This window comes from Psammomys obesus, unplaced genomic scaffold, assembly GCF_907164565.1.
Source record: "Psammomys obesus unplaced genomic scaffold, mPsaObe1.curated_primary_1811, whole genome shotgun sequence".
Classification (NCBI taxonomy): Eukaryota; Metazoa; Chordata; class Mammalia; order Rodentia; family Muridae; genus Psammomys; species Psammomys obesus.
Window position 1 is genome coordinate 26,817,087 of NW_026596046.1, and position 23,421 is coordinate 26,840,507.

Here is a 23,421-nt window from a genome sequence, read left to right on the forward strand (position 1 = left end):
GTGGTGGTGGTGGTGGTGGTGGTGGTGGTGGTGGTGGTGGTGGTGGTGGGTGTGTGTGTGTGTGTGTTTGGAGTGAGGAAGAAATAAACAGATACTAGGAATTCAGAAGTAAGGCCATTTGAAGAAGTTCTGTGTATGGGAACAAGGAGTCTACTAAATATGCTGGAAATTAGGAGCAAAGAAATAAGGAAGCAAATAAATCACTTATGGCTTCAAAGTTTAAAAAGGGGCAGGAAGGGGAGAAAGGCCTTTGTTTTACTATTACTATAGAAGACAGAGAAAGGTAGGTAGATGGATACAAAGAGAATAAAATTTGTAAGAAAGAAGCCTATGTTGCTACCTTAAAAAATAATCTGTTCTTATCAGCTAAGCCAAACGCAGAGATCTGGGGAGAGATTTTCATTTGAATGTGCTTAGCTTGCCACCTTGTGGCACAAGTCAGATCCAGCACATACAAGAACTAAAATGGAAAGAAAATCAAACCCAAAGGAATTACTGAAATATTTGTTTTTCACAAATATTTGAGTCAGTTATCAGAAAGATTACTCTTAGAATAAATATCAATAATTACTAAAGATCAACAAGAAACTATCTTTAATGATTTCTTTGCCCTCTCAAAACTCACATATAACTCAGTTGTTGATTTGATTTTATTAATCTTTATATTAGCTGGGACGTGGGTACTTCCTGGATAACACCATTTTTGTTTATTGTTGCATGCGTTTGTCTCTATGACATTCGTGTACATGCAGGCGTGGGCGTGGCATGATGGATGAGTGGAGGTCAGCGAACAGCTCTCCCTGGACTTCTCTTTTTCCATTGTGGGATCTTGTGACTAAACAGGCTTTCAAGTTTATACAGGAAGAGTTTCTACCCTAGGAGTCACCTCACTGGTCTGATATTATCACGTTTCCTGGGGGTATGAAGTAACCACAGCTCTCACGAATTATAACAGAATGCAACATCTCAGGTGTTGTCCAACCACGTTACGGCAACCTGAATGTCTGAATTCCAAACTCAGACAAATCCCTAAAGAGAATCTTACACACGTGCACCAAGAAACACAGGCAGGAATACTGCAGAAGCATTTTTTTGTAGTTTTTCCATTCCCAAAGGGAAATTAATAGAAATGGAGCATATTCTCTCAGCAGAAAGAAAGGGGACATTTTTGTAAACTGTGTAATTAAATCCTGTACAAAATGTGAAAGAAATGGGCTGGCTCTCACACCAACATAAGTGAATTCTACAATATTATGTTGGGTAAATATAGCTACAATGACACTGCAATGAACCAGACAAAGCCTAAGTCTATTTAGACATATTCACGAGCATGGTTTCTCAACATCTGTATTAGTCAATGTTCAGAGAAACATCTATCTAATCTATCTGTCTATCTGTCTATCCATCTGTCTGTCTCTCTATCTATCTATCTATCTATCTATCTATCTATCTATCTATCTATCATCTATCTATCCATCCATCCATCTATATCTATCATCTATCTTCTTTATCATCATCATCTATCATCTCCCATCATGTGTATTGTATTTTTATTATACGTGTGTGTGTGTGTGTGTGTGTGTGTGTGTGTGTGTGTGTGTGTGTCTCGGTGGTATTTTATGTCAACTCGACACAAACTAGAGTCATTTTGAAAGAGGAAATCTTGAGAATAAAACATGCCTCCACAGGACTGGCTTGTCAGAAAGCCCAGGATGTATTTTGTTTTTGAAGCAGTGATTGATGTGAGCGCCCACCCGATGGGGAGAGGTGCTACTCCTGGGCTGTTGGTCCTAGGCACTACTAGAGAGCACCTTTGGCAAGCCAGTAAGCACCAACCCTCCATGGCCTGTGCATCAGCGTCTGCCTTCCAGGTCCCTGCCCTGTCGCCCTGATTTCTTTTGATGATGGACTGATATGTGAAAGTGTAAACTGAAATAAGTCCATTATGTTTGATCACAGCAATGGAAACCCTGAGTAAGACAATAAGTAACTGTTTAAATGGTTGGCTTTTGTGACTATCAGTGTGGAAAATAGATAGGGCAGTTTAGAGTCCCTTGGAAGGTTTATTCTTCATCACAGAAATTTCAGTTTTAAGACTTTTCAATTGAGGCTGGAGAGATGGCTTAGGCATTAAAAATTCTTAGGACCATGATTCTGCCGGACCTAGGCCCCCTGCACATATGTACATGATGGGCAGCTTAGTCTTCATGTGGGTGCCCTAATAAGGAGAATGGGGATTGTCTTTCACAAAGACTCAGTTGCATGCTTTTCCATCACTTTCCCGTGTCAGGGAGACCTTACCAAGCCACCTAGGGAGAAGATCAGCTCAATCTTGATGTCACTTGATATGCTGGAATGGGTTGGTGTGTGTCTCCTCCTTTCTGAGGGGTAGGGAAAGGGAGATAAGGGAGGGAGGATAGGGGAAGAGGGAGGGACTGTGGGACTGGGAAGAGAGGAAAGAGGGGACTACAATTGGATGTAAAGCAAATAAATAGTTAATTTAAAAATATTCAGCTTCTAGCACACAAGTCAGGAAGCTCACAAACATCTACAGTCAGGCTATAGGGGATCTGATCGTTTTGGTGGCTTCAGCAGGCACCAGTGCTGTGTGTGTGTGTGTGTGTGCGCATGTGTGTACATGCACACCTGTGTGGCTGCATATGGGTGCACACACACATATAAGTACACACAAATAAAAATTAAAATATAAAAGGACACAGATATGTCACAGATATGTACCCATAGAGGAAGACCATTGACAACAGCAGAAATTTATAGAACCAGTATGGGACTTCTGGGTGTGAACACCCAGGGGCTTCTGTTGAGAATACTTATTTTTAAAATGTGTTTTGTCAGTCTCTGTTGCTTGGATAGCTGTCGGAGAATGTTATGAACACATGAATCGTTTCATAACGAATCTTAATCGATTTTTATCACAATATGAAGTACTTGTTTTCTGAGGCTGTAGGGGTTCTCTCTGTATAATCTGGAAACTTGGGGCTCTTCTCCTGTTCTCACTTGTCTTAACCACTCAAGGTGCTTCCTGTGACCCCACACTGAAGTATGAATCAAGAGGAAAGATTTCTAATTCAGCATTGTACTGGATGTTCAGCTTTATTAAGAACAACTAGAGAGCATTTGCGTGGGGTGGCTGCCTCGGGGGCTCTAGCACCTATTGCTCACAAAGCACTCTTCTGAGCCCAGGCATGCCTAATGTCCACCTGCCCAAACCTCTTTCTCTTTTTTCCCAAGTGATAGATGGATCCAAGGAGGAGCTAATTTAATCAACAGCCACTACCAATTTTATTTTTCTACTACTTCTGATCTGTTCTGAGAATGGATGCATGATGTTTAAAGGAAAATATTCAGGATTTATGAACATTGAATTCTTCTCCCTTGAAGTTAGACAAGGTCAGCGTTCAGTGTCCTGGAAAATTTGTAACATGTCTGTAAGAGTCTCCCAGCGACTCTTACCTACTTCTGCCAGCTTTTTTCTTCAGTAGATAAAGTGAGCTATTTTTAAATTGTGGTAGAAACCACATAATATAAGATTTTACCGTCTTTACCATTTAAACTCTTTATTTTTAAGTATTAATTACAGCCACCTTAAAGCTTCAAGGCAACTCACCCTCCATGTTTCTCTCTTCCTGATGCTAGTAACCATCTTTCTAATAACCCTGTCTGTGAATTTTACCACTTCCATGCTAGCACATGAAAAATTATACAGCAATTGTCTCTTTTCTGTTGGCCTATGTGGCTTAGAATATTGTCCCCATGGCCCATCTGTGTTGGAGAAGGTGTGACCCTTTCACTCTAAGGCTGTATAATACTTCATCCTGTGTATTTCTTCATTTTTATATCCACACATATCAGAGTTGCTTCTATTTCTTAGCTAGTGTGACTCCTCCTAGAAATATCTCTTCAGGATGCTATTTTCTATCCTTAAATTCTACACCCAGAAGCAGACCTATGCAACCTGGTCCAGGGCAGCTGCCTTTGCCTCAGAGTCATACCACTGCACTGAGCCCTCATCAGAACACTCCATCAGCACTGCGCTCAAACTAAAGTCTTTCCTGACCCTGGCACTCAGAGCAATCCTTTTTCCCCTTTAGAATGCAGCTGAAACAGCTCTTCTCATGAGATGTTCTCTATCTTCAGAGTACGACTCATTTCCTTTGGACAATATCCCCACATCTTTTAATGAACAGGGTTCTTCTTTAGGACTCTCTTGGAGCATATTCTTAGTTCCTTAATTTGTTAAACAGATTTTTCTCCTGTAACCTTAGTACAACTAAAGCTCCACAAAATAAATAATTTGTTTTTCTTATTTATTCTTGAACCCTAGTAACTCATGACTGTAACTCACAACCTAGATTATTTTCCCTCATTGCAAAGTAAATTTCATCCAATTGTGGAATACTAAATAATCTTAAGGTAAAGAGTATTATATTTGGGGATTTTTACTGTGCTTACTAATTTTGTGTAATTTTCCAAAACAGATATGAGGAGGAAGACAAACCAAAATGTAAAAAGAGAAGTGTAATCATGAATTAACTGAGACATAATATGTTTGAGGAGAGGACAGAAGTTGCTCATAGATTTTGTTTGGTTAAATTTTAAATAATTGGTGAGCATAGACCAGATGAGTTTTATTAGCCTTGTGGAGGGTTATTAGTTTATGAACACTCAAGGTATAAAACATTCTAGTCATACTGATTCCACTGGGATGGTAAATATTTGTTTTCATGTTCGGAAATATTTTTTTAATTCACTTTACATCCTTGTTGTAGCCCCATCCCTCCTCCCTTCCAAGTCATACCATCCCTTCCCTCTCTTTTTCTCAGAAAAGGGGAGCTATGTTACCCATCCAGCCTAGCCTATCAAGAAGACTGAGCATGTATTCTTCCCCTGTGGCCTGGCAAGGCAATCCTGCCAGGGGAAAGTGATCAAAAATCTGGCAATTGAGTCCTTGTCCCATATAGTCCCCACTTCCCTTACTAGAGGACCTACATGAGGCCTAAGCTGCCCATCTGTGACATCTTTGTAGGGGGCGTAGGTCCATTTTGTACATGGTCCTCGGTTGATGCTTCAGTCTCAGCAAGCCCCTTTGGGTCCTGGTTAGTTGGCTCTGTTGGTCTTCTTGTGGAGCTCCTGTCACCTCCAGGTCTTTTTCGCTTTCCTCCAACTTTTTAACAAGACTCCCTGTGCATCGCCCAATGTTTGGCTGGGAGTCTTAGCATCTGTTTTGAGGTGCTGCTTGGTAGTGCCTCTCAGAGGACAACTCTGTCAGATCCTTGTCTGCAAGTTTAGCAGCATATCATTCATAGTGTCAGGGGTTGGCACTCTCTAATAGGTTGGGTCTTTGGTTGGGCCAGTCATTGGTTGGGCATTTCCTCAATCTCTACTCTAATTGTTCTATCTTTATCCTTGTACATTTGTAGGCAGGGTAAAGTTTAGGTCAAAGTCTTTGTGTTCCCCTCCCTCTGCTAGGAAACTAAATTTTATAATCAATATTTCAGTTTTTGAAATAAGTGTTTCTCTCAAGTAATCCATTCTTCAAGGTTTGCTGAAACCTTGAAATTTTTATGAAGCTGTCCAGTTTGTCTGTAACAGGAAATAAAAATATTCTACAATAACTTTTAATTTTATTCTAACACATGTTTTATGACTTCATACCAAGAAGTCACAATGAACCCAATATTAGTTCCTAGCTACAAATATCTCAGCATATGAAAAGGGAAATTATGCTCTAATACTCATTCTCCATGAGTTGTGACCTTCTATCTTTGTGCTAGTATGATGATGTTTTGCTCTTTAGGTGTCTTATTCTTGAGGAAACTGCACAATTATAACCTCAAGGCTAGATTAAGTGCACCTCTGTGAGAATATGTGCATAGTGTGTTTTGTGGCATTTCATCACTTCTGAGATGTTTATCTTAAATATAGAATGTCTGAAACAAGTCCTAACTGATAGTTTTCAGTTTTCAGTCAAAACTTCTGGAGGGATGGATCCTGCATCATCTCTGAATAGTGTTAGTATCTATTACCGGGACTTACACACTCATTTGGGATGCTTAGTGGAAGGAGAGGTGGATTAAAAAGTGCAAGGTCAGTGTTGAAAGATTTCACTCACAGAGTAAGACAAAGCAAAGACATGAGCAGACCCCCCTTTGGGAGAAAAGATGACAAGAGACTGTGGAAAAGGTTACATGTGAACAGAATCTAAAACAAACAAACACAGCAACGAACAAAAAAAAAAATCAAACCCCAACCCGTTATCTAGAGAGCCCTACTTAAGACATCAAGAAACAAGATGTAGGGAGGTGGGAAATATGAAAGGACTTCAGAAAGAGAGCCTTTTAGAGAGTCTGGAAGGATTGTCAGTAAGACAAGATGTATAGTAAGGGCAGGATAGGGTAATCCTAGCACTGTAGAGTTGTAGGCAGAAGTTTGAAGCTTGACTTGATTAGGAATGAGTTCTAGGACATTCTATACTACAGAATAATAATGTGGTTGAAGAGCAGGAACAGAAAAGGAGCCTACCATAGATGTCCTATGAAAAACTCCACCCAGCAGAGGAATGAAGCAGATGCTGAGATTCACAGTCAAACATTGGGCAGAGCACAGGAAGTATTATGGAAGAGTAGAGGGATAAAAGGAGCCAGAGAAGACAGGAGGTCCTCAAGAACAAACAGAGCCAACAAAATCCCAGGAAGAGCTGTGGAGACTAATACACCAACCAAGGACCATGCATGTAGAGAACTCAGGGCCCCTGCTCAGATGTAGCTGATAGCTAGCTCAGTCTCCATGTAGGTGTCTTAGTAAGGGGAACAGAGGCTGTCTCTGCCATGGACTGTGTTGCCTGCTCTTCAGTCACTCCCCTCCTCCTCTGAGTGAGGCTGTCTTCCTAGGTCACAGAAGAAGAGGATGCAAGCAGTCCTGAAGAGACTAGATAGTTGGGGTCAGTTGGTAAGGGAGGAAAGCTACCTCTTTTGAGGACTATTTGACAGGAATGGGGGAAGCAGGAAGGAGGGTGGGACTCAGGGAGACAACATGGGAGGGGGATAAAATAGGGATGTAAAATAAATAAATTAATTTTTAAAAAGAAAGAAAGAAGGGAGGCAAAAGGCAGGCACACATCTCTTATAATTTTGAGACCAGCCTGGTCTACAAAGGGAGTCCAGGACATCCAAGGCTACAGAGAGAATCCCTGTCTTGGAGGAAGAAGAAAAGAAGAAGGAGAAAAAGAAGAGGAGGAGGAGGAGGAGGAAGAGGAGGAGGAGGTCTTTTATTTGTGAATGGTTTGGTTGATGGAGAGATATCAGTTAAGAAGTTACTCAATGGATAGGGAAAGCCTCGAAATGTGTTTAGAAAGGAGAGCAGGGGGCAAATTCAGATATTCTTAGGAGAGAAGCATAAGTCTGATGGGAGAATTAGCAGTGAAAATGAACAAAAGAAAAAAGAGAGAATCCTTGCTGAAATGAGCTCCAGATGGTCTATGTTAGATTCTTTCACTGTGTGTCAGGAGAACCAGATGACAGTGCCACAGCACCATGGCCTTCTTAAGGGTTCGAAGCACCAGAGAATCAACTTGATTTTACTCCAATGGTTGAAAGTCTTGTTCTGCCAACTCCTCTTAGTGATATGAACAACTTCCTTAATCTCTCTGTTTCTGTGTTTCTTTTATTTCTTTTTCGTTAATTTATTTATTTAACCAATTTACAGCCTGATTTCGGCCTCCTCCTTCCTCTCCTCCCAGCACCACCCTTAAATCCCCCTTCTCCTCAGAAAGGGGATCCCCCCTCTGTGGGTACCAACCTATTCTGGGTATCACATGGGTACCAACCTACTCTGGCATCAAGTCATGGCAGGACTAAGAGCATCCTCTCCCACTTAGACCAAATCAGACAAAGCAGCTGAGCTATGGGAAAGGGATCCAAGGGTAGGCAACAGAATCAGATACAACCTTCTTCTGCAATTGTAAGAGGACCCACTTGAAGACCAAACTGCACATTTGCTACACATGTATAGGGGATCTAGGTACAGCCTGTGCATGCTCTCTGGATAGTGGTACAATCTCACTGAGGCCTCATGGTCAGTGTTAGGAAACGTGCGACTGTTGGGAACCGTGTGCCTGTGCGCCTGTGGAGGTTACACGTGGGTTCACAAATCACACCACGAGATCGGTTCCACGTGGGAGGTTTATTAGGTGAAGGGGGGAGAGAGGAGGAGAGAAAGAGTAAGACAGTAAGGAAGAGAGAGAGGGGGAGGGCTCCAGTTCTCTTATAGGGTGACCCAGGGCATGTGCAGGTAGTTCCAGGTGGTCAGCAGGTGGTCTGGGTGTCTTCACAAATGCCTGATAACTGGCTGTAGAAGTACCTGCTTGGAGATGGCTGTAGAAGTACCTACTTACTGATCCCAACAGTCGGTCCAAGGTTAGTTAATTCTGTAGGTCTTTTTGTAGTGTGCTTGATCCCTCTGGATCCTTCACTCCTTCCCACTCTTCCATGAAATTTCCCGGGCTCTGCCTATTATTTTTCTGTGGGTCTCTTCATCAGCTGATGTCTCTGTTTCTGAAAGGAAAATAAAGGAAACAAAATAGAATCTGCTCATTAAACTCATGAGTTTTTTATAGGAGAATGACACATTAAAGACTTTAGTAAACACAAAATAACTTCTTTATTTTTTTATTTTTATTTTTTTTCATATTAGTTACAGTTTATTAACTTTGTATCATGTTAGGAGCCGTGACTCCAGCGGCTGGCTTTGATATTTAAATCTCGGTGGAGAGATGGCTTTTAGCAGGCCTTTAGTAATGGCAGAGAAGAACTTGCAAGTCCTTCTCCTTTTGTTTGTGACAGCAGGTGGGATAGCTTGTGAGGGTCACACCTCTTCCTCAAGCTCCTTGGGCAAATTAACCTATTGTTCTGAGATATTTTACTGGCTAAAAGTAACTCCTGACAATAAAAGAGGTCAGAAGGCTGGAGGTAGAGGAGGAGGCAGAGACTTGAGACTTGCTGCTGGCACTGCTTGCTGCAGCAGCCTGCCTTTTGCTGTGGCTGTCGAGTCTGGACCTTTAAAAAGTTTCCTGTGTGCTGTGTGTTTATTTTTTTAACATTAATCCTCACTCCTGACTCAAGAACTGTTGGACTCTGCTGGCTGGCTCTGGCACTATCCCAGCTGTATCTTGCTCCCTCATTCCCTCTCAATCCCACCCTCCCTCTCTCACCTCCTCCCTGCCCCTTTCCAAGTCCACTGATAAAGGAGGACCTCCTCCCCTTTCATCTGACCCTGGCTTATCAGGTATCTTCAGGACTGGCTGCAAAGTCCTCCTCTATGGCATAGTAGGGCTACTCCTCCCTCAGGGGGGGGGAGGGGAGGTCAAAGAGCCCACCATTGAGTTCATGTCAGAAATAGTCCCTGTTCCCCTTACTAGCTACCATGGGCTAGATCCAAGCAGAGGTTCTAGGTTATATGCACACATGGTCCTTGTTGGAGAAACAGCTTCATAAAAGACCCCTGTGCCCAGTTATATTTGGTCCTTTTGGAGCTTCTGTCCTCTCTAGTCATACTAACTCCCCCTTCTTTCGTATGATTCCCTGAACTCTGCTGAAGGTTTGGTTATGAGTCTTAGTATCTACTTTGATACATTGCTAGGTAGAGTCTTTCAGAAGCCCTCTGCGGTAGGCTCCTGTCCTGTTGCTTGTTTTCTCCTACTTCTAATGTCCATCCCATTTGTCTTTCTAAGTGAGGATTGATCATCTTACCCCGGGTCCTCTTTCTTGTTTATCTTCTTTAGGTGTATAGATTTCAGTATGTTTATCCTATCTTATAAATCTATATAAGTGAGTATATACCGTGTGTGTCTTTCTGCTTTTGGGATACCTCACTCAGGATGATCTTTTCAAGGTCCCACCATTTGGCTGCAAATTTCATGATTTCCTTGTTTTTAATTGCTGAGTAGTATTCCATTGTGTAAAAGTACCACAATTTCTGTATCTATTCCTCAACTGAGGGACATCTGGGTTGTTTCCAGGTTCTGGCTATTATGAATAAAGCTGCTACAAACATGGTTGAGCAAATGTTCATGTTGTATACTTGAGCATCTTTTGTATATATACCTAGGAGTGGTATAGCTGGATCTTGATGAAGCACTATTCTTAATTGTCTGAGAAAGCGCCAGATTGATTTACAAAATTGTTGTGCAAGTTTGCAATCCCACCAGCAATGGAGGAGGGTTCCCCTTTCTCCACAACCTCTCCAGCATGTGTTGTCACTTGAGTTTTTCATCTTGGACATTCTGATGTTTGTAAGGTGAAATCTCAGGGTCATTTTGATTTGCATCTCTCTAATGGCTAAGGACGTTGAACATTTCTTTAAATGTTTCTCTGTCATTCTGTATTCCTCTACTGAGAATTCTCTGTTTAGCTCTGTACCCCATTTTTTAATTGGATTGCTTGATTTGTTGCCTTTTAACTTTTTTAGTTCTTTATATATTCTGGATATCAGCCCTCTGTCAGATATAGCATTGGTGAAGAGAAATAACTTCTTTCAGCAGCTCATTCTGTAGCCTATTTGAGCACCACGTTCAATTATAAGTGTATTCCCAAAGACATTACATTACATAATGTTTTCTTTGGAAAATATTTAAATATCACCATAAAGAAGTGTGATATAAAACTAATTCACTTGTAGGCATTTATACAATGGTCAAAGTATAAAACGGTGCTTTTTAACTGGATTCTGTTGGCAGCCTTAAAGTCATATGTTCTTCTTTGGTCCTTCCCTTAAGCCACATTGCTATTTCATAGGTACTATAGAATAGAAGCAGCAGATTCAGAACACCTTGATGGACCACAGTGTTTTCAGCAGCATCATAGACAACGAAGAGAGGTTGAGTACTCTGGCCATAGCATTGTCTCCATTGTACAGGATATCCATACGGATAAAGAAAGCATGATGAGGGCCTAGGAGATGTCTCAGTGGTTAAAAGTTTGTACTGCTCCTGCAGACTACCCATGTTTGGTTCCTAGTACCCAGGTAGGTCAGCTCACAAATGCCTGTGACTCCTGCTCTAGAGACATAAAGTGCCTCTTGTCTTTTCAGGCACCTCACTTGGGTGCACATGCAACTACACACACACACACACACACACAGAGAGAGAGAGAGAGAGAGAGAGATTTGCACACACAAAGACTCACAGAAAGAGAGAAACTCATACAGAAATACTCTCTCACACACACAGAGGAGAGAGAGAGACTGATACAAAATAGACACATACACACACACACACAGGGAGAGAGAGGGAATTAAGAATAATCTAAATCTATCTCTCTCTCCCTCCCCTCTATTCTCCCCCTCTTTTTAAAGAAAGCATATTTAGTAAAGAGAAACAAAGAGTCAATAGTCAAACTACCCTATCACTCTCAGTTCTTTCTTTATATTAACTTCTGCATTCCCAACATTCTTAATTTAGTGACCACTGTTGACTATTTTGTGGAATGAATGAGTGGCAATGCTTCCTTCTAATTTCAGTCTCTTGGTGCCACAGAGAAAGCACAAGCAAACAAATAAGCTGAGAAATTTTTGAGCCAGGCACAGTCTACCCGAAAGAGTCCAGGAGGTATGCTAGGTTCAGGTGGCTATGTTACCTCATCCTGGGGCATCAGATATGGTTGAAAGGCTTGTGCATGAACCAAACTAACTCCACAGGCAGGCTCTGAGAACTGGTATTAACAGGCAGAAGAGACCAGTAACACTGGCCTAGATGCAAGCATGAGCAGAGAGTCCCTTACACTAAAGAAATAGAATAGCATCTACTGAATGTTTTTGTTTGTTTGTTTGGTTGGTTTGTTTGTTTTTTGTTTTTCAGGACAGGGCTTCTCTGTGTAACTTTCCTGGATGTCCTGGAGCTCTCTTTCTGTAGACCAAGCTGACCTTAAATTTACAGAGATCTGCCTGCCTCTGCCTCCCAAGTTCTGGGATTAAAGGTGTGAACTGCCTTTGCCACCATTACCTAGCACATCTAATGAATCTTTAGAGTAGTGGTTCTCAACCTATGGGTCACTACCTCTTTCAGGGTTCAGTGCCCCTTTTACAGAGGTCATCTAAAACCATCAGAAAACACAGTTATTTCCATTACAACTCAAACTAGTAGCAAAATTACAGTTATGAAGTAGCAACAAAAATAATTTTTGGAGGGAGGGGTCACTACAACAGGAGGAACTGTATTAAAGGATCTCAGCATTCTGAAGGTTGAGAACCACTCCCTCAGAGGATCAGATCACAGACTTAGCAGGCCTACCTGTGTTCTGGTGATCTGTGCTGTTTCCAACTGTTCTGTGATGTCTGTTATAGCCTGGTGGGTTTCAGCCACCTCCCATACTGGCAAGGCCTACCAACTGAGCTTTAGGTAGGGTCTCCTTAAATACTGGTACATGTTTGACATTGATAAGGAAGTGGAAAAATACTTAGGGTCCCTAGGCATATACCATGAGTAAGGACTTGTGCCAAAAAAGTCCATGCTTCTTAGTAAAGAATCTATAATGTATTATGTATCTTTTGAATCTATAATGTATTGTTCTAGTCTCAGAAAGACAAACACCATCTCATTTCTCATCTGTTGTTCCAATATTTTATATAGATGCACAAAATCACATATGTGTAGTATAAATGAAACCAGAGGGACATCAGAGAAGGAGGGGGAATACAGTAGAATAGGAAGCCATATGCTTAGTCTGTAATAGATACTTGCATAAAAATAACCTTATGTAACTTAGCACTGGGCTACAAAACATGTATTTGTGTTATCTCATTAGTTTCCCATAGCAACAATGCCATGTCCCATTAGCCTGATTTTTATAAAACAATTGTGAGTTTCAAAGGGCTTCCTTAGCTGCCTGAAGCCACATTGCTTGTCTGTGGCAGAAACAGAATTGAATCCCAGGACACTGAGACACAGGGAATCACCATCAGTTAGTTAAGCATATTACTGAAGTGAACATTTCCTCTTTTCCTGGGCTCCAAAGCTTCCGGTTAGTGTTGGCTTCTCTCTCCCATGCTGAGTGCCTTTCATGGATGCTGCAGGATCACAGCTGGTGGGTTGAGTCAGACAGACTGCCCACGGGATCTCACTGTCCCGGGATGAATCCAGTAGCAGTGAGCCACACAGCATTACTCAGACAGTATTTGAAGTTTTGCTTCAAATGGACAAACTAATTGCCGGGTTCTTTCTGAAATCATCACTTTGATTTCCTAGTATTGCAGCCTCCTGACTCCAAAGCCTGATCCACCGCAGGAGCTCTATTCTTGGGTACTCCTTCCTACATTTCTCAGCTGGCAGTAACTTCCCTCGTCTGTCCCCTTCATACTGCTGGCAAAATTATCTTAGCTGAACTTGAATGAAGATTTCCAAAGATCGGAGCATTTTCCCTTGCCGCGAAACACACTGGACCTTCTCTTCTTCCACACAAATACTTGATCATGTGTAAATGTTCTGTTTTGTTAACTATTTTAATTCCTGAGAGTAATACATGAGGCTCAAAATATGAACTTAGCAATTAACTGGAAATAGCCACTATTAGCAGATTAATATGCACCATTCCGGACTTCTGTCCTTCCTCACATGTACTTAGGTGTGTGTAGCACACTTTACCTGAGATTGTCACTCCGCAGTGTGTGACTTACTGAATCTAGAGGAGCCCTGCTTGAGATGGCTTCATCTGTGTGTCCTTCTTTTCTTGTTGTCTAACTCAGTGTAAGAAAAACAGAACTCTATCAGTTCCCTCCTTTTGTATCACCATTTTTCTTTCTTTAGAATCGTGTGCTCCAGAAAGCACCAAGCAATATTCACAATGTCTTATGTAATATTATTTTCCTAACACATTAATCTGGCAACTGGCACTTAGTAGGTGCTCAGTAAATCTATTGTGTTTACAATTACTGAAACTAATTGTGTCACCAATTAATGGAATCAGGTTAAGAAACTGAGAAGAAAGGGGTAGAATTAGTGCTCTAGTTTCTACCGCCTTTAAAACTGTGAAACCATGAAAGCAGCAAATATCCTAGAACAAAATTTTATGCTCCGTATGGCTTACATCCCAAAGGACAGGCTCCCTCCTAAGTCCTTCAGTGAGTTATATCAATTGGCCTTCTCAAAATTCCTGTGACATAGGAATGCTTCTACTCTCTCAGTGAGGATGCCAAAAACCTTAGAGAGTTTAATAAGTTTCCCAAGATTATGTGGTAGGTAATGGACTAGGAGTTATCCAGGTCATGTCTTCAGAAAATGATTCTTAGCCACTACTGAGGCTTTAGGAGGTTACCTTAGTTCTGTGGCCTCAGGAGTAGATGGATGAGAGACATTTGGAGAATCCAAAGAGTTGTTTATATTTTGTTTTTACCTTGATGATAGAAACAGCTGAGTGAAAAGCTCATTCTTGAAGGCTTTTCTCTTTTGTTTAGTTGCTTTTCTTTAATAACAATGCTGTGGAGTACGAGGATCTTGAGACTACATGAAAGGGAGGAGTTAACATTTGTCTAGACTCTTAATATGCACTATGAATTCAGTGTCATGTTAAATTCTTATACATATATGAAATAAATCCTGTTCTCTTCATGTGTAACTGCAGTCAAATGAAAGCTCAGAGATACATGTAGCAAGGGTCTGCATGGGAAGTTTTGACTCATTTTTCCATAGCTAGAACTATGTTGGGCTGCAGCTTGTAGTCAGACAGTGGCTGTCTCAAAACACATCTGCACAGTGTGTTTAACATTTTGAAGACTATCTGAGCCTCATCTTCTTTGTCCAGTTTTGAGAAAAGTTAAACAACAACAAAAAACCTGACTATGCCACCTTATGTGAATTTATTTCACAATACCACACCCATTACTTTTCTACATCTCAGTCTGGGGTCTTATTTTGACTTATTCAAAGAGGTCACGATGCTTTACTTCTTGGGTGACTCAAAGGATAAATCTAGCTTCCCTCCAATGTGGGTCCAGCTCAGGAAAAAGCTGTACTCTTTCTTGACTGAGCTTCCAGAATCTTCTGTGGACAGATGGAGGGCAGCCCAGAGTAACAGTAGGGTCTCTCTTGATTATTTAAATCATCAGGGCTTTAAAAAGAATCTTGAGAGCCATTAAATATTCATGAAGGCATCCTTCCTGGCAGCCTCTCCATTGTAGGTAATTACAGAGGGTTTAAAATATCTGACTTTGCTTGGGAGCACACAAAGCTCTGTCAGCTGCAAGCAGACAGCGGATTTGTAATTTAATTAACATCCTGGCTTGTCCTGTTCTTTGTGGCAAAAAGCAGGAAAGCATTTCCTTTTAGTTGTGAAATTTGTCTGAAAAAAATTCAAACGGAGAGCCTGGAAGAGCGGTTCATCTCTCACATCAGTGATCTTGCTCATAACCTACTCCAAATCTGATAAAAATTCTTCTTTCAAGTGTACATCAGACTAGCTGTGTGGCTAGCTATGGGTTACTGTCCTAAATGGTGTTAACATTTGAGGAGAGAGAGAGTGAGAAAGAGAGAGACAGAGACAGAGAGACAGAAAGACAGAGACACAGAGAGACAGAAAGAGGGGGAGTCAGAAAGCTTTGACCTACTTGTTTAGATCTTTGAATAATAGATTTTGAAGATAGATGGGGCCAGACTTTTAGTGAGGACCAGGTGACTAACAGGTCCTAGCAGCTAGCGAGGAACAAAACGATTAGGGTCCTTGTTCCCACAGAAGTGTGTCCGTCCGTGGGGTAGGCATACCTTAAGAAAATACTCACAGAAATGAATGGCAGATTTTAAAACTGGCAGGCTTTCATTGTTCCCTGAGAGCTGAGAGAGCAAGGAGCTTGGTGGGGGGAGACAGCTCAGCAAAGGAGTGATGAAATGTTGAGGATTTGTCTGCTCTCTTTCCTTTTGTTGGTGCATTTGCCTCTTCCTTCTATGCACGCTCTCCTTCAGCACACTCCTTTCCTTCTTCTTCCCCTGCCTCCTTACTCCACTTGTTTCTTTCTGAAACACAGTAAGTTAGAAAAGCCGCAGCAGATGAATGGCATACACGGACCCACAGGCTGGTCGGAGAAAATAGGAAGGAACCGGAAAACTGCCAACTCTGTATGTATAGGACTCAAATAAATAAAATGTCTAAAATAATTATCAGACTGTACAAACAGCATGTTACCTAATGCGAGAAGATAGCTGGCAGTTCAGCTCAACGAGGGCAAAGCTTTTTGGAGAGGAAATGAAAGCTCCTCCTTTTCTGTAGTTTAATTTTTTGAGCCAGCTTCCTTCTCCCAGTTGGTTATTTTCTGTGTTCTGAGTTGTATTCACATATTTCCTAGGAATCATCACTTCCTTTGCAGATTTGTTATTTATTTCATATTCTTACTGACTCTACACTTCTCCTGAAATAGGTTTTTCCTGCTTGCGAAATAACTTCTTTTTCAAAGAAGTTTTCTCTCTGCAAAGTCCCTTAGTCAACTGACTATGTAGTGTTCGGGGTGAACATTATGAGAGATAAAAGTAAAGGTTTGCTTTTGATCCTTGGAGGGGTTAGCTGACAGAGGGAGATGGGTTTTAACACAGAAAACACCTTTTGCCAATACAATTAACATGAACAACTTTGAGCACTTTCTACATAACAGGCTGGTGTAAAGAATTAGCATTATTTTAGTATGAGATAACCTAAAACCCCTGCACAAATTTAGCCCATGGCAGCTCAGTCTCCAAGTGGGTTCCCTAGTAAGGGGAATAGGGATTGTCTCTGGCATGAACTCAGTAGCTGGCTCTTTGATCACCTCCCCCTGATGGGGGAGCAGCCTTACCAGGCCACAGAGGAAGACAATGCAGCCAGACCTGATGAGACCTGATAGGCTAGGGTCAGGGAAAGGGAGGAGGACCTCCCCTATCAGTGGACTGCTGGAGGAGCATAGGAGGAGAAGAAAGAGGAAGAGTGGGATTGGAAGGGGACGATGGAGGGGGCTACAGCTGGAATACAAATTGAATAAATTGTAATTAATAAAAAATAATAAAAAAGAATTAGCATTAATTCTTAATCTTGTACCTGCTTCATAGCATAGTGTTAAGCCTTAAATAGCAAACCTCTTTTGTATTTTTTTGCAAAGTATTTTTAGGTTGTATCTTTTATTATTATTATTATTATTATTATTATTATTATTATTATTATTATCAATTTATTCACTATGTATCCCAGTTGTAGTCCCTCCCTCATTTCCTCCTGGTCCCACCCTCACTCCCTCTTTGCCTCTTATCCCTCTTTCCTAGTCCACTGATAGGGGAGCTCCTCCTCCCCTACTATCAGAACCTAGCCTATTGGGTCTCATCATGACTGCTTGGATCCTCTTCCTCTTTGGGCTGGCTAGGTCGTCCCCACCAGGAAGAAATGATCAAAGAGCAGAGCAGGCAGTGGAGTTCATGTCAGAGACAACCCTTGCTCCCCTTACTAGAGAAAGCACATGGAGACTGAGCTTGCCTATAGGCTACATCTGAGCAGGGGTTTTAGGTCCTCTCCATGTGTGGTCCTTGGTTACTGCATCAGTCTCTGCCTGATGCCTTTGGTCACAGCATTTTGGATTTGTTGGTCCCCTTAAGACCGGGAGAGGAAAGGACCTCCCTAGGTTGTATCTTCTAGTTGTAAGATTCCATGATATCACCAAGAACTCAGAGGTGCCTAGACATATTCTGGCTTCTTTCTACACCTTTTCTCTTCCTCCCCCTCTTCCTCTGTTTCTACATCCATCTCTCTCTCTGTCTTGTGTAAACACCTGCAAGCAGGAAAGGGGGAGTAGAGTACTTTTTGTTTAATATAGATTTTTTTGTTTGTTTATGAGAATTTGGCAGACTTCTCGCTAGTGGATGAACTGTGATCTAGTCTGCCAACACAGCACCTCCTTCTAAACTGCCAGAGAACCTCCTCTGCTGGACAAAGCATGCTTATGTGCCTCTGAGTTCTGGGCACTTCCGGATGGCTCTAACTCACACACTAAGATCAGTAGAATGTTCTAAACTGGGTCTAGAAAGACTTCTTAATTTTATTCTATTCATGTGACAGCCAGGAGCAGATTTAAAAACAAAAAGAGATGAAGATATTTATACTCATGTTATGCTTTGGTGGGATTTTTTTTATTAGATAGACAAGTAGCAATGATCAGATAATTTAAAGCTTTTTCTATTAAACTCACAGACAATGCTCTCTCATTTTGGGCCATGCAGACAATGACATGTCAGAGATAAATGTGTTTCCATCTATGATTTCCAAGAAATAATTGACTGTAGATACATGGTCAAGGAATAACAGTATAGCTGTTATTCACTGATTAGAATCAGTGTAGAATTTTATAGGGGCATACAATAATACACATAGGAGAAAACTTGATGTTCCTAACAGTCACAGAAATGCTTCCAAGGAGGTGATGCCCTGATCCCATTATTGCAGATATAAAAGGTTTATTTGTTGGAATCCAGTGTTGCAGGCAAACTAAGCTTACCCGGGAGAAGTCCTGAAGACAGAGACAAAATGCTTCAATTAAAATTGATATAGCTAGTAACATTACTCCAGCTTCTCATTTTTATTCTCATAATTATTACATTATTATTAATTTATTCTCATAATTATTCTTATTAAAATTAAAAGAAGAAATGTTTGTTGGCAAAGGGTAAGGGTTCTGTTTCTTTTGTTTTGTTATAAAGCACAGCTTTTTTTTTTTTAATAGATCATACTGAGGCAAGGAGCGAGAAAAGAAAGGCACAGATTTTAAATCAGAGGCATTTGAAAATAAACCCCCTTCTTTGCCACCATGACAAAGCTCCAAAAAGTGCCCCTGGTGGCATTGGCAACTAGCCAATGATCTGGAGAATGGAAGATGACTCTGAATTTTCTACACTATTAAGGCTGAGGTGTGGCCCACAACAGACTTCTTTAGTTTCCCTTCTAGGTGATCATTTTGGGCATGTGTTTTTCACAACAGGTATAGTTCTTAATATCAGAGTTAGTTTTTTCAGGTAACTCCTAGGTTCACCAAGAGAGAGGAATCTTTCATCATCCAAGGGATATCTTCCTAAGACATGAACAGACATGAACTTTGAGAAGATATTACTATGGATCTGGGTAAGGGGACAATATTCCACTAGTCACTAAGACCTCATTGTTACTTCCCTTTCTTGGAATAAATTTCTCCTATATATGTGCTTTCTTTTCTGTCATTTTCAGGTTACTATGTCATTAAGGCTAGCCTTGAACTTGTGATTTTTGAATGCCTTGTGCTTTGTACAGAATAGTCATTCTCTTTGTATATCATTTGAGATTCCACTTTAAACTGGGAAGCTTCGGGCAAGTCGATCCTGATCCCTTTTTGCTTCCGTAGAACTTGATTATACATATACAGTTGTCATCACTGTGGGTGGTAGTTTAACTGTGGGAATGTATAACTCAATTAAAATCTTTCATTATTCTTGACTACAGAACTGCATGTTTTTCAATTTCAAGTCTCAGCAGCAAAAGCAGATGCGAGTAATTACAAGACCACATTATATTTGAGATCTGATGCCCTCCCTTTGTTTTGTGTTGATCAAACAATATGGTTCTGATTTTCCTTACACCTGGTTTTATAACGCTTTGTAAAGAGAGAAGTTATATCTAATAGCCAAAGTAGTTCTGTGTCTCAACTAGCTGAAACCTACCCATTCCCTCCCCTTCCTCGAAAGACATTTATAATTTCATTCAGCAAACATTTGTTGAACATACATAATGGGTAGGACTTGTCTAGGGAACTTGAGATATGATGTTGAGCACTGCCAAATCGATTTCAAATATGAAAATTAACACAGATTGGTGGAAAATTGGAAACAGTCATACAGCATAAAAGATTATAACATGACAAGCACAGGAGCTACAAGAACGTGTTTCAGATGAAAAAGGTATACACACCTCTTATATACTAAAATCAATCTAAGAGCATATGAAACAGTCCTCAACAATGCATCTTGGTTTTGTGAGGCAGCATCTTACGACGTAGTTCGTTGTCAGGATCCTGAGCTTGCCTCATACCCACAATTCCTCTGCCTCAGACTTTCAGGAACTAGCATCAGAGGCGTGCATCCACCATGCTTGTCTATAGCATATTTTCTTAAAAATGGTCAAGATTTAAAAAAAAATTTATTCTGTATGTTTTGCCACAGTTAAAAGAAAACTTTAAGTTGATTTATAATGTTAATGTAGTTCATAATTATTTAGGTGATAATGGTGAGTATAAATATTTCAGAAGTGACTGAGGTTTGGTTCATACAATGGTGCCGGCAATCACAGAAGGAAACTTGAACTCTGTAGGCAATGGCAGCCATGGGTAGTTTAAGGACCTCGTGTTGGAAATTCAGAGTGTCCGCTGGGGCAGAGTGGACATAGATAGGAAAGACATCATCGTTGCAGTTCATATAGAAACTGGTGCTGTGGCCAAAAGAGAGCTGATTGGAGCCTAAATATGGTCAGTTCTGGTACTGTTGAGGATTGCGGGAATAATGGTGTAATAGATATAAAATTTATTTATACTATAAGTCGTGTATGGTAGGGGGTGAAAGAGGAGATAGGGTCTAACTAGCTCCTACTTTCTGGCTATGGTGATTGTGGTAGAGCCTCTGTCAGAAAGGATGGAAAGGGAGGAGCAGATATAGGATAGACATAGGATTTGTCTACTCCCAGAAAAAACATGACTGATTAAGATAAGTGTGAAATGTTAACTCATGCTTCTGAGGGAGGTTGCCTCCAAATTATTCACACCATTGCAAAACAGAATTAGGATATTTATAGTTTTGCAGAAATGTTCAAAATTCGTCTCAGTATGTATTCTCTTTTTTAATTAATTTGTTTTTTATTAATTATAATTTATTCGCTTTGTATCCCAGCTATAGCCCATTCTTCATCCCCTCCCAATCCCACTCTCCCTCCCTCATTTTCTCCCCAAGTCAACTGATAGGGGAGGTCTTCCTCCCCTTCCATCTGACACCAGTCTACCAGGTTTCATCAAGACTGGCTGTATTATCTTCCTCTGTGGCCTGATAAGGCTGCTCCCCCATCAGGGGGAGGTGATCAAAGAGCCAGCCACCGAGTTCATGTCAGAGAAAGCCCCTGTTCCCCTTACTAGGGAATCCACTTGGAGACTGAGCTGCTATCTTAGTGGTGCTTTTCTATCAGGCTCTCAAAAAAATCACCAGAGTTGGCTTCATCTCATTAGGTAGATGGACGATGGACTGTAGATAGTAGAAAGAAGATTCTCATTTGAGCTACCTGGAAACGGTCTCATATCCAACCCCTTTCTACTTCATTACATTGAAAAGTAACCTTAGCCTCCACTAATAGTCAAATTATCACAGAAGAATGATGGTACTGGAAGCAGGATGTGAGAGTCCTTTATCGACTACAATTATGACATTATTACTCTTTTTTTAATTTATTTTTTTACTTTAAGATTGCATTGGACATTGTATAAAACTCTCCAGAAATGCATATACTGACAATCAGCATCTAAGAGTAGATAACAAAGTAAATTACTAACTCTGGCATTCTTCTTGTTGTCAAATTAAGAGTCTCATTGAAAACTAATGCCCCAGACAGCGTATTTTTCATCTCAAAAACAAGTGAACATCTATTCAGAAGAAGAGAGATTTTTAGTGACCTGGTATGTTAAGAACAGGGAGCCACTGGGAAGGTATTTGATGTAGAGTGAAACTTGAGAAGGCACCTATGGCATTACCTGAATCCTGATTCTAATGTCTTTGTATAATTAGTAGGACACACAGACCAAGCAATAATAGCAAACAGTGGATTAGTTGGGTTGGGAGTCAGATATAGAATGCTCTCGTTTTCTTTCCCTCCATGGGCAAAACTTTGAAACAGTGTGCTGCACCAGAGGGAAGAACAGCTCTGAAGGAGGACAGGAAGAACTCAAGAGATGGAACCCCAGGCCCTTGGAAACTCAAGATGAAAAATATCCTTCAAGAAGGGCTGAGTTCCCTCAGATTATTTCTTGACCCGAGCTTTGCTCTTCCTACAAGCTGTTTGAGATCTGAATGGTCATCTCCAGCCATGGCCTCTGCCAGAGGTTTATCTTCCTGTTGTGAGAATGCAGAGAACTGGTTGATGGTGAGGGAAACAAGACAAGAGAGAAGGGAATGTTACCTCTTGGCCGTCAGAATCATCTGAGCTGGCTCTTTCCTTGATTTTTAAAGCTCTTTAAAAACTAGATTAATTCCTAGAAATAATATTTTGTCTTAGAATGCAACAAATCTAAATCAGTGTTCTTCATAGGAGTTGAACTAAAGAAAGAACAATTATCTTTCCTTTCAAGCTTATAGAAATTATGTGGGTGGAAATTTTTTCTTCATTATCAGGGAGAATCTAAATCTTTGACAGATAGTGCAACAAAATTTGGTGAATGAGTAAGATATATCAGAGTTCTAATGTCTTGTTCTGTATTTTTGCCTCCACCCATGACCGAAGTGTATTAGCACCTATGTAGCTACTCTGGTGGTTTGCAGGAATATTTCTTCCCATTGAAATAAATTTTCTCAGTCTCATGTGTTATCAATTTTCTGTCTCAGAAATAGAGTATATTCTCAAGACAAAAAAAAAATGATCAGTATTGGTTAATATTAATACTGTTTTATGAGTCTTTGACCTTGTTTATGGTGACCACTGAAAAAGTTTATCATGCAGTATGTCCCCCCAAGTCCAAACTGTCTGCATCCCTTCCCAAGACTGATGCATCTTTTCTCTCTTTTCCTTTCTCCTAGAAGTATCGATACCAAGATGAGGACGGTCCACACGATCATTCCTTACCTCGGCTAACTCATGAAGTAAGAGGTCCAGAACTGGTGCATGTGTCGGAAAAGAACCTGTCTCAAATAGAAAATGTGCACGGATACGTCCTGCAGTCGCGCATCTCTCCTCTGAAGGTCGGTCAGACGGCTCTTGACACCCCATAGCTGGCGATTGCTGTCAGTTCTCTTTGCAAAAAGCGTCCTGGGGGGCCTGAGTAAATGAGGCTTTTTAAAACATAACCGTGGCCACTGCTTGTAAAAATGCTTTCTGCGGTTTAGAACCCAACCTGGTGTTTCCGGGAAATGTTTTTGTTACCGTTGTTTTAATGTCTGGAAAATCCTTTTAGTTGTTAAGAGCTAAGAAAAGATCCGAGAATGAAAACCTGACAGGGAAAACAAACTGTGCATATTAAGTGAAGGAAACACAGCAGCACACCATGGTTCTCCAGCTCAAACGTGCTCCCTCCATCAGCATGCCTAGTTTCAGATGAAACAAAGAGAGTAAATATATCCTAATCACACCTAATGATTGCCCTGCTGTCTAAACGAAAATGAAAAAATGTGTGAGTTGGCTCATCAACACCTCG

General features: G+C 40.8%; 1 protein-coding gene across 9 annotated transcripts in view; it reads left to right on the forward strand.

Moving 5' to 3' along the window:
* Dlg2 (discs large MAGUK scaffold protein 2) overlaps positions 1-23,421 on the forward strand; it is a 1,446,492-nt gene that overhangs the window by 515,310 nt on the left and 907,761 nt on the right. For 8 of the 9 annotated variants that reach the window (XM_055623352.1, XM_055623367.1, XM_055623354.1 and 5 more), the window contains one exon: positions 22,808-22,969. In XM_055623352.1, the coding sequence (XP_055479327.1) occupies positions 22,808-22,969 (162 nt within the window). The remainder of the gene's footprint in view (positions 1-22,807; positions 22,970-23,421) is intronic. The other variant, XM_055623355.1, reaches the window with a different exon arrangement.